The 12,143-nt window shown below is 41.7% G+C and overlaps 1 protein-coding gene across 8 annotated transcripts in view; it reads right to left on the reverse strand.

Moving 5' to 3' along the window:
* Ttll5 (tubulin tyrosine ligase like 5) overlaps positions 1-12,143 on the reverse strand; it is a 316,364-nt gene that overhangs the window by 47,071 nt on the left and 257,150 nt on the right. For 7 of the 8 annotated variants that reach the window (XM_023702383.1, XM_023702377.1, XM_023702375.1 and 4 more), the window contains one exon: positions 10,816-11,033. In XM_023702383.1, the coding sequence (XP_023558151.1) occupies positions 10,816-11,033 (218 nt within the window). Of the gene's footprint in view, positions 1-10,811; positions 11,034-12,143 lie in introns of those variants that run through there. The other variant, XM_004624737.2, reaches the window with a different exon arrangement.

Below are 12,143 nucleotides of genomic sequence, written 5' to 3' on the forward strand. Positions count from 1 at the left end.
ACATTACTAACTAGGGCCTGATTTGAAAACTAATTAAATTAAGTAATACAGCAACCACTGCTGAATTTCTATTGGTTTGTTTGGTGAAGTTCTATATCATTTCGAATTTTTTTTTACTATTTTATATTCTTTTTAGATAATAATAATAAAAAGAAAAATAATTAAAGAAACATTTAGTCCAGTAATAGAGTATAAGATTACACTTTATAAATATACTATACAATATATATCCTACTATATTTGTGGTTAATTTTTGTTCCTGAAATTATGTACATGGGCTCTGTAGTTTTATTAGTCTTTTCAGAGGCAACCCTATTGCTTGCTGTCAACTTCATTCATTCCTTCAAAGATATTCCACGAACACCTGCCATGTGCTAGACATGGTACGAGGCAAACCCTCTTACGGTCTGCCGTGTGCCAGGCTATTCTGAGTGATTTCTTACCAGTATTTATATTTTTCTAATCCTCTGCTTCCTATCTTACTATGAGATTTTACTTCAGGTATGTTTCTTTTAAGCAGCTTGTAACAACAACAAAAAAAAGTAGCTTGTAACAACTTTTAAAAGGTGCAATTTGGAAATATCTCTTTTAACAAAAGAGTATAAAATATAAAACATTTACTGTGATCACTCTTTTTTAAAATTTTTTTGTGGTATTGGGGATCAAACTCAGGACCTTGTGCTTGCCAGGCAAGGCGCTTAAGCCACTGAGCTATATCTCGGGCCCTGATGACTCATATTTGAACTTATTTCCATCTTTGTCTTTGTGCTATTTGCCATTCCTTTGTTTAACTGACTTCCACTGGATTCATACAGCTTTTACATTTCTCTTTCTTCTCTCTGTTGGTTTGAAAACTATGTGTCAAATATTTAGTTATTTTACACTAAGAAAGTGCAAACTCATTCAGTATTTGTCCTACCTTTGAACTTAACACAGACCTGACTGCACATCAACTATCCATGGAGTATTCCTACTCTCTGCATTGTATCTTTGTTGTCTTACATGTATGTTTATCTAAAGACCAGTAATTATTTTCATAGTCGTAGACATTGACTGACATTTTTATAAATTTGTTGCATTTCATCGTTTCTTGATACTCAATACAGCTAGGTTCACTTTTATCCCATGTAGTCTTTGTTATTTGTTTTAACAAGGTCTGCACATGGTATATATTTTTAGATTTTGAGCATCTCAAATTATTCTTTTGTCTTCACTCATGGATGTCAATTAAGCTATGTAGAAAGTTCTACAGTCTAGACCAAAAACCACTTCACTGAACACTCTGAAGCTGATAGCCATGGTCCTCTGCCCTGGTACTTCTGAGGAAGGCAGGCTGGCACTGAGTGCACGCTCCTCTGCAGGTAACGTCAGTCTCCTTTGAGGCAGTCTTTGAGACATGTCTGTGTGGTCTAGCATTTGCTATGATGCATCTGGAGGCATACTTCTTTTGCTACATGCAATAAATATTTTAGTTGAGGATTCACATCATCTTCAATTCTAGAAAACTCCTAGCTATTCTTTTAAAGCAAATTCTACTATTGCATGTTCACCTATTCCTTAGGTCTCTCTTCTGACAGTCCATGTCATGCATGCTCAGCAAGAGCCCCCTGAGACACATGATATTCATAAAATGTCTGATTGTTTAAAAAATGTTTATTTATCTATAAAGAATGTTCTAGTGATTGATTTTGTTAGCAGTTATTTCTTAGTATGATATTTACTCACATTTTGAAATTTTGGCTTGAAGGCTCTTTTTTTTTTTTGGTGGCTGGCTCAGCCCACCCTGGTGGTGGGTCTGGTACAGCATGTGGTGCTGGGCATCGAAGTGTGGTCCCTGCGCATTTGCCTAAGCTTGCCTAAGAGGCACTTTGGACCACTGGGCTCTCTCGCCGGCCCTGCAGGTTCACTTTTAATAAGAATAATTTTCTCCCCTTGTCTATTTGCTTATTCTTTTTCCTTGGCAGAAGACTATATGATTGCCACACACCAGTCCTGCTTTTTCTGGGCCCTTGTCTCAGTGGAACTTGGAAATACAAGTCCGTTCTGAGACATTTCTGCAAGAGTAATTGTCTTGCGGGCTCTGGAGCCCTCTGTCTCCAAATAAGGCTTAAGTAGTAGCCTTAAGCACCACCCAGTCTCCCATTAGGAGAGCCCACTGACACCTGGAGCTGGATAGGTCTTTGAGAGGAAGGTCCTGTGATTGGCAGGATGTTCACAAGCATCCTTGCACTCTACCCACTAGAGCTTGTCAATAATAGTAACCAAAAATGTCACCTAATATTCATTCCAAAGGTTCTTCATGGAAGCAAAATTGTCCCCAGGTGAATCTCAGTCTGATTTTCAGGTGATGAGCCTAGACTCAGACTCACTTTCTGGTAGGGCATTTTCATGCCCCAAAGACTAAGGGAGCTGCAGTCCAGGCTGCTACTGATGCTTCTAAGAGCAGTTTGCATTAGGGGACTAAAGAAATGTTCACCTCATTTCAAAGCACAACTATGTCCTGGTGGCTTTCTTCTTTCTTTTTAAAAATCTATCCTTGCTATATGTTTGAAGCAGAGGGAGATAGTAAAATATAAACTTGCGGAGCCAACCTGACTGAAAGTCAGTAGGTACAAATCTGAGGAGATGGGGTGTGTTCAGGGTGGTATGGCCATACTACGTCTCAATCTAATCTTTTCCTTTGTTTGAAACAAAGCCTTTGCCTTCCAAACTTTTCAGAGTTATTAGTGCTCAGGAAATCAGAATGTGTTTTAATTTTCCTCTTTGCTCACTAGAACAAAATCACACTTGGAATATCAACTTACAACAGAAATGTGATTTAATAGGAACAACAGCATCAGCAGAAATTACAACTCTACCCACCAGCAGCATTACTGGACAAAGCATATGTCAGAGAAACGTATTATCTCATTTAATCCCAAGCACCTCAAGATTACTTGCAATATTCTACAGGGAATGAAAGAGATGCTTAGGGGTATCTCTAGACAATAGACAATTAAATAAAAGCATCAAAATTCAATCTAATTCCAGTTTCTGGGCTCATAACAGTTGCGCTCTACTGCCTCCCCTGTGTTACCCTCCCTCCACAGTACAAATAATGAGCTCATTACTAGTTTTTTTGTGCTCCAAACACAGGGCTTCACATAAGCAGCGCCATCACCACTGTCAACTCCACTTCCACTGCTCCAGTCCACCACTGCCATTCGCTGAGCTGTACCCAGGACTGGCCTTTGAACTTGTCTCCTATCTCAGAATACAGCTCATGAAGGCGGGGATCATGTCTGCCTGATTCACCGGCATCATGCGCAGTACACAGAACAATGCAGAGCACAGTGGACCTTCCATACTGACGTCTGTGTGATGGGAAGAAGGACGCAAGCTCTCTGTCCTTCCGAGACCCACAGGAAGGATGCACAGGAGGAAGGAAACGAATATACATGGGTAGCCGGCAGAGCCAGCTGAGAAGCCGAGGAGCTGAGGAAGGGGCTGTCAGAAAAGCAGCACCATTGTGAGGTGAACACAATAACTACTACACTGCAGTAGTGAATGCAAACCCAATCTTGAATGAAAAGCAGGGCTTGGACTCAAGAAGGTGAAGGACACGGCGCAGAGAGGATGCCGTGAACGTGACAGCAGCAGGGGTGGGAAGCGGCCAGGGAGCAGACTGTGCAGAGGTAGCAGGCTGTGCGGGAAGAGGGCTGCGGGAGGAAAGGCTTTCAGAGTCAGGGCAAGGACAGAGGAATGAGGCTCACCCTCGGGATGTCAGGATTTCCAAAAGGAAGAGAAGGTCTGAGGAACCATTTGAGAGCTGGCTATACTGAGCAACTGTTTCCTACAGCCAATCACGTCTTATCTCTCTACAAAGAATCAATGTGGGTAGTCTTCTGACTTTTATTTCATTCTATTTAAGTAGTCTTTCTTTAAGAACCAATTCTGATACTTATTAAATAAGTTTTCAAATTTTTCTTTCACTGAGGTTTAAAAATGCAATGACATACAATTGTGTAGTGTTCTCATAAACATTGAGATTCCCTTACATCTACTTTTCCAGTCTTTTTCTTATTTTTTAATTTTTTTCCTCTTCTGGCAGTGGTGTGTTTATTTTCTCATTCCCCGCTCCCCTGCTTCAAATCAAAAGAGGTTTTCAACTTAACTAATTTGGTTGCTTGCCTTTTGATATTTATTTTTCTTACTTTTGTATTGCGTTTTTTCTAACTTTATGAGATGAAAGCTTAGTCAGGGATGACAAATGTGTGCCCGCATGCTCAGGGCTCTTGGGTATCCTGGGTGCAGACACTGCTTATCTCCCAAGAGCTCCGACAGCAACAGCGCTTTGCACACTAGACCAATCAGCTGAAGCCAGGACGTCAGCTGAGGTCAGTCTGTCCTTTGGCTCATTCCCCTTTACTCTTTTTGTAGTGTAACAAGAAAATGACTAAGATTATGAATTTACCTTTGAGTACATCTTTGACTACATTTCAAATACAGGTTCTGCTATGCATAATTCTTATTTTTGATATAGTTTGTAGTATGAGTTTGGTCCAAGTTACTTAATGTTTTAAAATTTCTGAATCATTTGGGCATCATGCCCAGACTTCTAATATTTAATATATAAAGGAAAAATCCTGCATAATTTCTTCTTTTACAGGATTTAATAAAAATGTTCCAGAATTATTCCATGGGAGCTTGACATGGTACAAAGTTGTATATCTAGTAATTTATTACTTATATTGTTAGTTTATTACTTATTACTTGCCTGTGAAGGTGACTATTATCTTTTCAGGTTATTATTTTGGGTTGAATCGATCTTTCCTCTCATCATTTTTACCTTTGTAAGCACACTTTTCTCTCAATTTTTGGCACTTATTTTTTTACTGCATGAACTTGATGTCTGCAGGGCCCAGCTTTTCATCAGGAAGCTCTTGTTTCCACGCAAATATTTCCTGACCTCCCACTGTCTTTCTACTGCATACCTTTGGTAGCCCAACACAGGGTATGTTCTACCCAAATTATGTTACAAATACATATTAAAAATTTCCGGGCTGGTGAGATGGCTCAGTGGTCTAAAGCACCTACTTAGAAAAAGCTTGGCAAAGCACAGGGACCGCGGTTCAATCCCCCAGCACCACATGCCAGCCAGCCCCACCCCCGGTGGGCTGAGCTGGCCACACACACACACACACACACACACAATAAATAAATAAATACATTTAAAAAAAATTTCCTTTTTTTTTTGCTTAAATTTATTCCAGAGTTTGGCAGAGTCTCTGAATCTTCTTCATGAAGCTTTCTTTTATTTACTCCCAGACCCCAAGATTTTTCAATCTGTGCTCATCCTTAGAGAAGAAAATATCAAGGGCCCGAATTCATGGAGACACTGATATGCATTTTAGGAAAGGTCAATATAAATTGCTGCCCAAATCTTTTAGAGGGGAATTTTCACACTCAGATAAGAAAGGAATTGAGATGGGAAATATCCGGCATCTATACTGCCATTTCCAACAACCGTGTTGGCATCCTAGGCTATAATAGGGCTGAGAAGATTTCTGGCTTCTGTGATGCTGGTAATTTGGGCCTCGGACCTCACATATGCTAGACAAGGACTCTACCACTGAGCTACATCCCCAGTCCTTATATTTTTGATAACGTGCTTTGCCAAATTGCCCAGGTAGGCCTCAAACTTGTGATCTTATTGTCTCTGCTTCCCAAGAAGCTCAAATTATAGGTACATATCTCCATGCTGAGCTAATAAAGATCATAATCTAAATAATACAAATATGAATTCCTAAAGGGGTTTCCAGCTCCATAACTCAAGTACCTCTCCACACCACTGATCGATACACAACCACTATGACAACTTTTGCTTAGGAACTGCTGCCAGTACCCATGTCTGGTGCCACTGTTCATCCCAGAAGCAAACCTGAGGCATGGAGGTCAAAATAAGGGAAGCTGAGGAAAGACAGAGAATCTACGTAGCAGATTTCCTGTCCAGGGCCTCCTCTTGGAGAGGGTGGGTGGGTACTGCCTGGGATACTTCAGGTCTCCCACTCATTTCCCAGACTGCATGCTCATAGGAAGCCATGACATAAAAGTCCTCAACATTGTTCCTCAGTCCTTCCTGTGCAAAGTCTACCAGAGATTCCCTAGTGCCTCCAGCATGTGAGTGGCACTCATTCTTTCTCCCTCCCAGTAGTTCACTGCTGTGGAGAGTTGAGTTCCCAAGGGCTGACTTTGTATTTTTCCCAAAGCGACATGTTAGGATGATTAATGTGCCTTCTACTAAGCAGATATGTGTGAATGGGCTGCAAGGGACTTTCAGAATTACTGGTCTGCTGTGGAGAGAGGGCCAATTTTGGCTCAGCCACCAACCACGCGCAGACCTTGCTGCACTCACAGCCCCATACTGAGCCTCCATTTCTTTTTCTTCCAGTAGGAAAACTACATAATTACATATTTAAGTTAGAGGACCCTATATTTAAGGTCCTCTGTGGCTATGCCACAGATTAAATCATGTTTCTTCAAACTACACATAATAAAAAACTAAAAGGTTGACAGAAAATGGTTAACATGACATCTTCTATGTTCACATCAAGAACTTTCTGCCTCTCCAGCGCTGGTACTACAGGGGTGTGCTGCTATGCCTGGACTCTCGGCCTGTCCTAGGGGTGGGGCTGGTGTCCCACCCCTATGGTGCCAGTGCTTGCCTAAGCAGGCGCTTTAGTCCGCTGAGCCATCTCGCTGGTCCCCACATCAAGAACCTTTGGATTGCTGTACTCCTATGTTGCCCTACCATTTTCTTACTTTAATAACTCCGATGTTAAAAAAGATGTTTTCCTGCTTATTTTTCTGCTCTTCTGACACTCATCTCTGAGCAGCCTTTATCACACTGCTGGCCCACCAAATGCCCACACAGCTTGCCACTTGCCTTTAGGGCTGCTTGGCTGTCAATGCTTCCCTCCCTCTTAATCCCTAGCAGACCTGTCCTGGGTCTGCTACTACTGTCCTGGGCGCTGATACAGAACAGTCTTCAGCGGCCACTGAGGCCACCCTGATGTACGCTGACCTAAGCCCTGGGTGAGGAAGGGCAAGCCCAGCTCCACAAAGAGAAGCACAGGGGTTCCGTCTGGGTTTTCTTCTGTTGGTGCTAGGGATTGAGCCTGGGGCCCAGCATACACAAAGCATGTCCTCTGATTACACCCCAACACCAGTCTGTTCAATACTTTTCCTTCTCTGAAAAAGGCTCCCAGGTTACAACAGCTTCAATCTAGTCTTTTCAAATTCATCTGTAGTCTATGAGCTTTGTTTGTATGCTTGGCCAATCTCAATCTCCTTGGGTTTTTTTTCTCCATAGTTCCTGGAGAATATGACTCCAGCTCCTGGAGAAAAGGTTGCTTAAGGAGTAGACAGTTGGATGCTTGTATTTGCTCTTAGGCTATCACCCCAGTTAAGCCAGTTAATTGTCTGAAAACATACTACATTGTTTTGAGAGGAGGTGGTGAAGTAGGTCCTAAATTAGGAAGTGCTGCAAACATTAGAGAGAAGAATAAAGAAAGGCTATTGGTGCTATAGAAATGATTAAAGGAGAGAAAAAAATCTGAGTCATTCTCTTCACAGGATTGACAAGTGAGATATACCTAAATAAAGCATGAGAACACGAACTTGCAAACTCTAAGAACTCCTGGGCTAGGAAGAGATGAGGAATATGGCTGCAGAGTACTAGGATTAACAGACAAATGTGCTCATAAAGAAGCTTCAATGGAGTTGACAGAAAAAAGTCATTTTATCTAATCAGTAGGGACAGTGATCCCTCTTTGTTTTACAGATAGAAAAATGAACCCTCTAAAGGGAAAGTGACTTGAACATTATCATAAAGAAATAAGACCCCACTGTCTAATTCTCAACTCCCTCTGCACCCAAGTTCACACTGACATTCTATCTTTTATGTTCTATTGTTCTCCAAACTCAACCCTCTAGGATGTGGAAACTTTGATGCTCTTGGAAACTGCTTCTCTATCTGTCTAATGCCAACTTCTGTGCTGGGAGAAGTTTGAAGTTCAACCCAAAAACACAGGGCTTGGCATGGTCAAAAGCTCATTACAACTTCTCATTAGTGTGTCTCTTGGGGCAACCGTGGCATTCCTGAGTGTGACTCAGTACCACCAGTCATAACTGAGGATTCCTGATTAATCTGAATCGAGCCAGAATAAAGGACCCAATAAGCAAAGCAGATGAAATGACACATTTGGCGGGAGGTAAAAAGTGAATGAAAATTTCTAGAAATGCCATCTCAGGTATTAATTACAATAATACCCAAGACTCATTTAACACATAATGTGTACCAGGTACTGTATTTGAGCTTGACATTCATGAATTCACTTTTTTCTCTTAAAGACTCTGTGAGGCAGTACTATTATTCCTATTTTTAAAACAGGAAACTGAGTCACAGATGGAAGGATCTTGTTATACTGGCTAGGAACAAGAATTACTTTAGAACAACATGAACCTTATCAACAGATACTCAGGCTCCTGAGCTCCGGACTTCAGAAGCCATGAAAAGTTGCTTTGGATTAAGAATTACTTTGTTGATCTAAATGAAGTACTTCCAACTCTTTAGTTCATAGTGACAGTCCAGTGACAGTTTCTTAGTAGCACAGTCATCAGATGTCCCATAAGATGGGTCAATATAAGATGTTAGCAATGGTGAAACTGGGAGAGAGGTCTCTGGAAATCTCTATACTATCTTTCTAACTTTTCTGTAAATATAACATTAATATTAAATAAAGCTTATTTTTAAAAAACGATATTTCATAGAAGTAGTTTTCTTTGGCCATTGAGTCAGTTCAGATGCTGTCAGTTTTTCTGAAAGAAGAATATTTGAAAATATTTGTGGGGCTTTCATGAACCTGGACATTTTATGTGTAAGTGGGAGAATGTTAAGGTCTTCATTAGTGCTAACTTCAGCTCTGCAGATTTGTGCTAGAATTTTAAAGGCAAATTGGAAACTATTTCCTGGAACATCGCCTCACAGCATGCCTTTTGATACTTGGATTATATTTCTCAAATTTTGAAGAAATCTTTGCTTTTTCCCCCCTTCTGTGCATTTTTGATGCTGAGCTGTTTCCGGTTTTCCCACACTCCTGCCTGTCACAGAGAAGTAACCACAAAAATGTCCAAAGCAAACTTAGTCCAGAGAGCTGCAATTCCATCTCAGGAGCCTGCAGAGTTCTCCCGCCAGCAGGGAGTTCAGGGCGATGAGCAGCACCTCGGGATGCCCACAGCGACCTCTCCACCACCCCAGCCGCTTGCTCCACAGGCCACCGAGGGCCAGCTCGGGGAAGTGGCAATGATCAGAGAATCCACAAGGAAGAGCGCACTGGCAGACTGAACATCCTCTTCCGGCTCATTAATCTTCCCGTTAGCTGTGGGCTTTCCAAAGCTGTCAAGGGCAGTGTGGCTTTAGCATGCAGATGGTGGTGATGAGGCCTGCTGAACTCTTCCATGTGCCAGGACTTGCTTCGTTGTGCTGTATGTGTAGTAGCTCTATTAACATCTCACAGCTGACCTAGTAAATAATATTCCTATTGTTCCATTTTCACCAAAGAGGAAACTTAAGGCCAAGAGAGTGAATAAAGTATGGAGTGGGGATGTGAGTCTGGCTCTGGAAGGGCTCAAGCCCCTAAGGAGTTGACTCTCTGGTTTCTAGGGCACGAGGGCACACAGCTTCCTATTTTTCTCCCAGCGTCCAGCCACAGACTTCAACCTCCTTCATACCCCGTGCTACTACTCCAGAGAGTCCTGCAGTCATTGCGACCCTGACCACTCCTCACAGTGCTTGGTGCTTAGCAGGCACTGAATAAATATGTGCTGGGTAAATGAATAATGGCAGCAGCAGGCCTCAAACAGCCACAAGGGATTCTTTTCAATTCACAGCCAGAATTTGATTCACTACCCAAGAGGAAAAAAACAGCAACTCATTTTTCCATGTCCTAGGATTCTTTTTTACAACTAAAATTGATCTTGTGAAGGACAAATAAGTGAGAAATGAAAGTAAGAGAAATCCACAAATAATCCTTAGGTGCCCACACAGTAGAGATGCCGACCTCAACCAGGCTCTCAATCATTCCTGATTTTAAACTCAAGATGGGCTTAGACCCAACACACTGTACCAATTTTTTCCTAGCTCAGTGGTTTAAAAAGGGCTGGCAGTACAGTGAAGGACGGTGGCCTGTGATGATGTGACTCAGGCATGGAAATGCCTTTTATGGCATGAAGCAGGTGGGACACACAAGGTACTAGAAACACTGCTGCTATAGCACTTGTTGACTTCAGTCAGTGAAGTTAATCCTCAAGATGAGATCGCAGTCCTGTGTGTTCCCACTCAAATGGCTAAACGTGAACAAACCACACAAGGGAGGAGTGTGCTGAATTTAATATGAATTTGAAATGATCTGGCTTCGTAGAATGACCCGCAGAAGGAACAGAGGAATCCATCTTGCTCTCTTCTCGGGAAGTCTGCAGTTGAGGACCGTTACTTGGGAGGCTGACCGGAGCTCCCGCCAGAGGCCAGCCCAGCTGGCTGGCAGTAACCTTGGGCTCCCCGGGCTGCGCCGCATCACAACCACTGCAATTGCTCCCCGGGTCATTTTAATTTTAGCACTGACGGAGGCCACAGGTAAACCTTTGCTCTTCAACGGGTGTTCTGGTTTCCAGTATTTCAAGACAACTGCTCTTGGAGTCTCCATAACTAAAGAATATTATTAGCTCAGAATTGCTAGAATGTTGAAAAAAAAGAACAGCAAATAATTAGAAACTTACTTGGAAGCCCTCTGGGATGTGGCCTTTTTGAGCACTTGTTTATGATTGGTTGGGGGTTTGGGAACCAGGGAGGTGAAAGAACTTGGAGGTGGCACCACTTTTTGTGGCAGAATAGTTGGCTTCTGGCCACTGGCTGTGGCACCTGAAATTCTGCAGCCTGCGCCATTATTCATTGTCCATAAATTGGAGCTAGGTGGGATCTGACTGCCAAAGATTGCCTACAAGAAAAAGAAAAACAATGATCGGTGGCGATTTCTTTCACAACTCATCTGTTCAATGTAACTGGTTGGTCTGTGCAAAGGGAAATCGTTACAGTGATGTTTAGGAAAACTTCTCCTGCCAGTGCAGGTATAGGTTCAAGGAAGCAGAATCTCTTGGAATGGGGTTGAGACGGTCTTGCTGCAAGTGCAGTGAGCCCGGAATCTGGGCCCCTCGTCAGAATGCTGTTCCGTATGCATGCATGCATTAGAAATGCAGCTGGTCTCTCCTAGTCTTAGGAGCCTTCATTATCACATTCAAAATTTTTTAGTGAGTGTGTCCTACTGGGATTAAATACTAGAAATGATAAAAAAAATTTAAAAATTAGAATATATTTTTAAAATAGGCATAAAGAATTATATACTTATGTTTACACATAAGTCCAAAAATCTCACCATATACAACCTTGAAGCAGGACAGTCCTACAATATTCCTTTTCTTATCTCTTGCTTTCATTCACCAACCCCTTCTTTTTGAACCACCATCTACCCGAGAAACATCACAGCAGCAACTGGCATGTCAGGACAGGCAGCCCATATTCAGAAGGCCAGAATGACAGGCACTCCAAGCATGAAACTACTATTACAAATTACCATTTGCAGTGCAGTAGCTTAGTTCACAGGTATCAGTAATATAGTTAGTGTGGGTGAGAATCTTTCCAAATAACTGCTGGATTAAAAAAATCTTCTGAAGATTCTCAGGATCACTGCTTTGCCCATCTTCTACATATAACTGTATGGCTTGACTTATTCATGTTTCCTAGCTCTTCTCCTTTCCCTCTCTTGATTGGTTAGTCCTTGAGATCTTTCTTTCCTTTTACTTAGATTATACCTTTGTATTTGTATTTCTTCTTTTGAATTCTTATACTAGGGAAACTATACAATATTTACACATGTGTGTCTGGTTTATTTCACTTATGAGTATATCTTCAAGTGGCATCCACTTCAATATAAAGGCTTCGAGTTTATCATTCTTGAATGTTTTTTTATCATATTCTGTAGGGACTTAAAGTTCAACATATCAATACTTGATGAAAAATACCTGTTCCTTATTATGCCTAAGATGTTTGA

Source organism: Octodon degus, unplaced genomic scaffold (assembly GCF_000260255.1).
Source record: "Octodon degus isolate 3935 unplaced genomic scaffold, OctDeg1.0 scaffold00007, whole genome shotgun sequence".
In the NCBI taxonomy this organism is placed as follows: Eukaryota; Metazoa; Chordata; class Mammalia; order Rodentia; family Octodontidae; genus Octodon; species Octodon degus.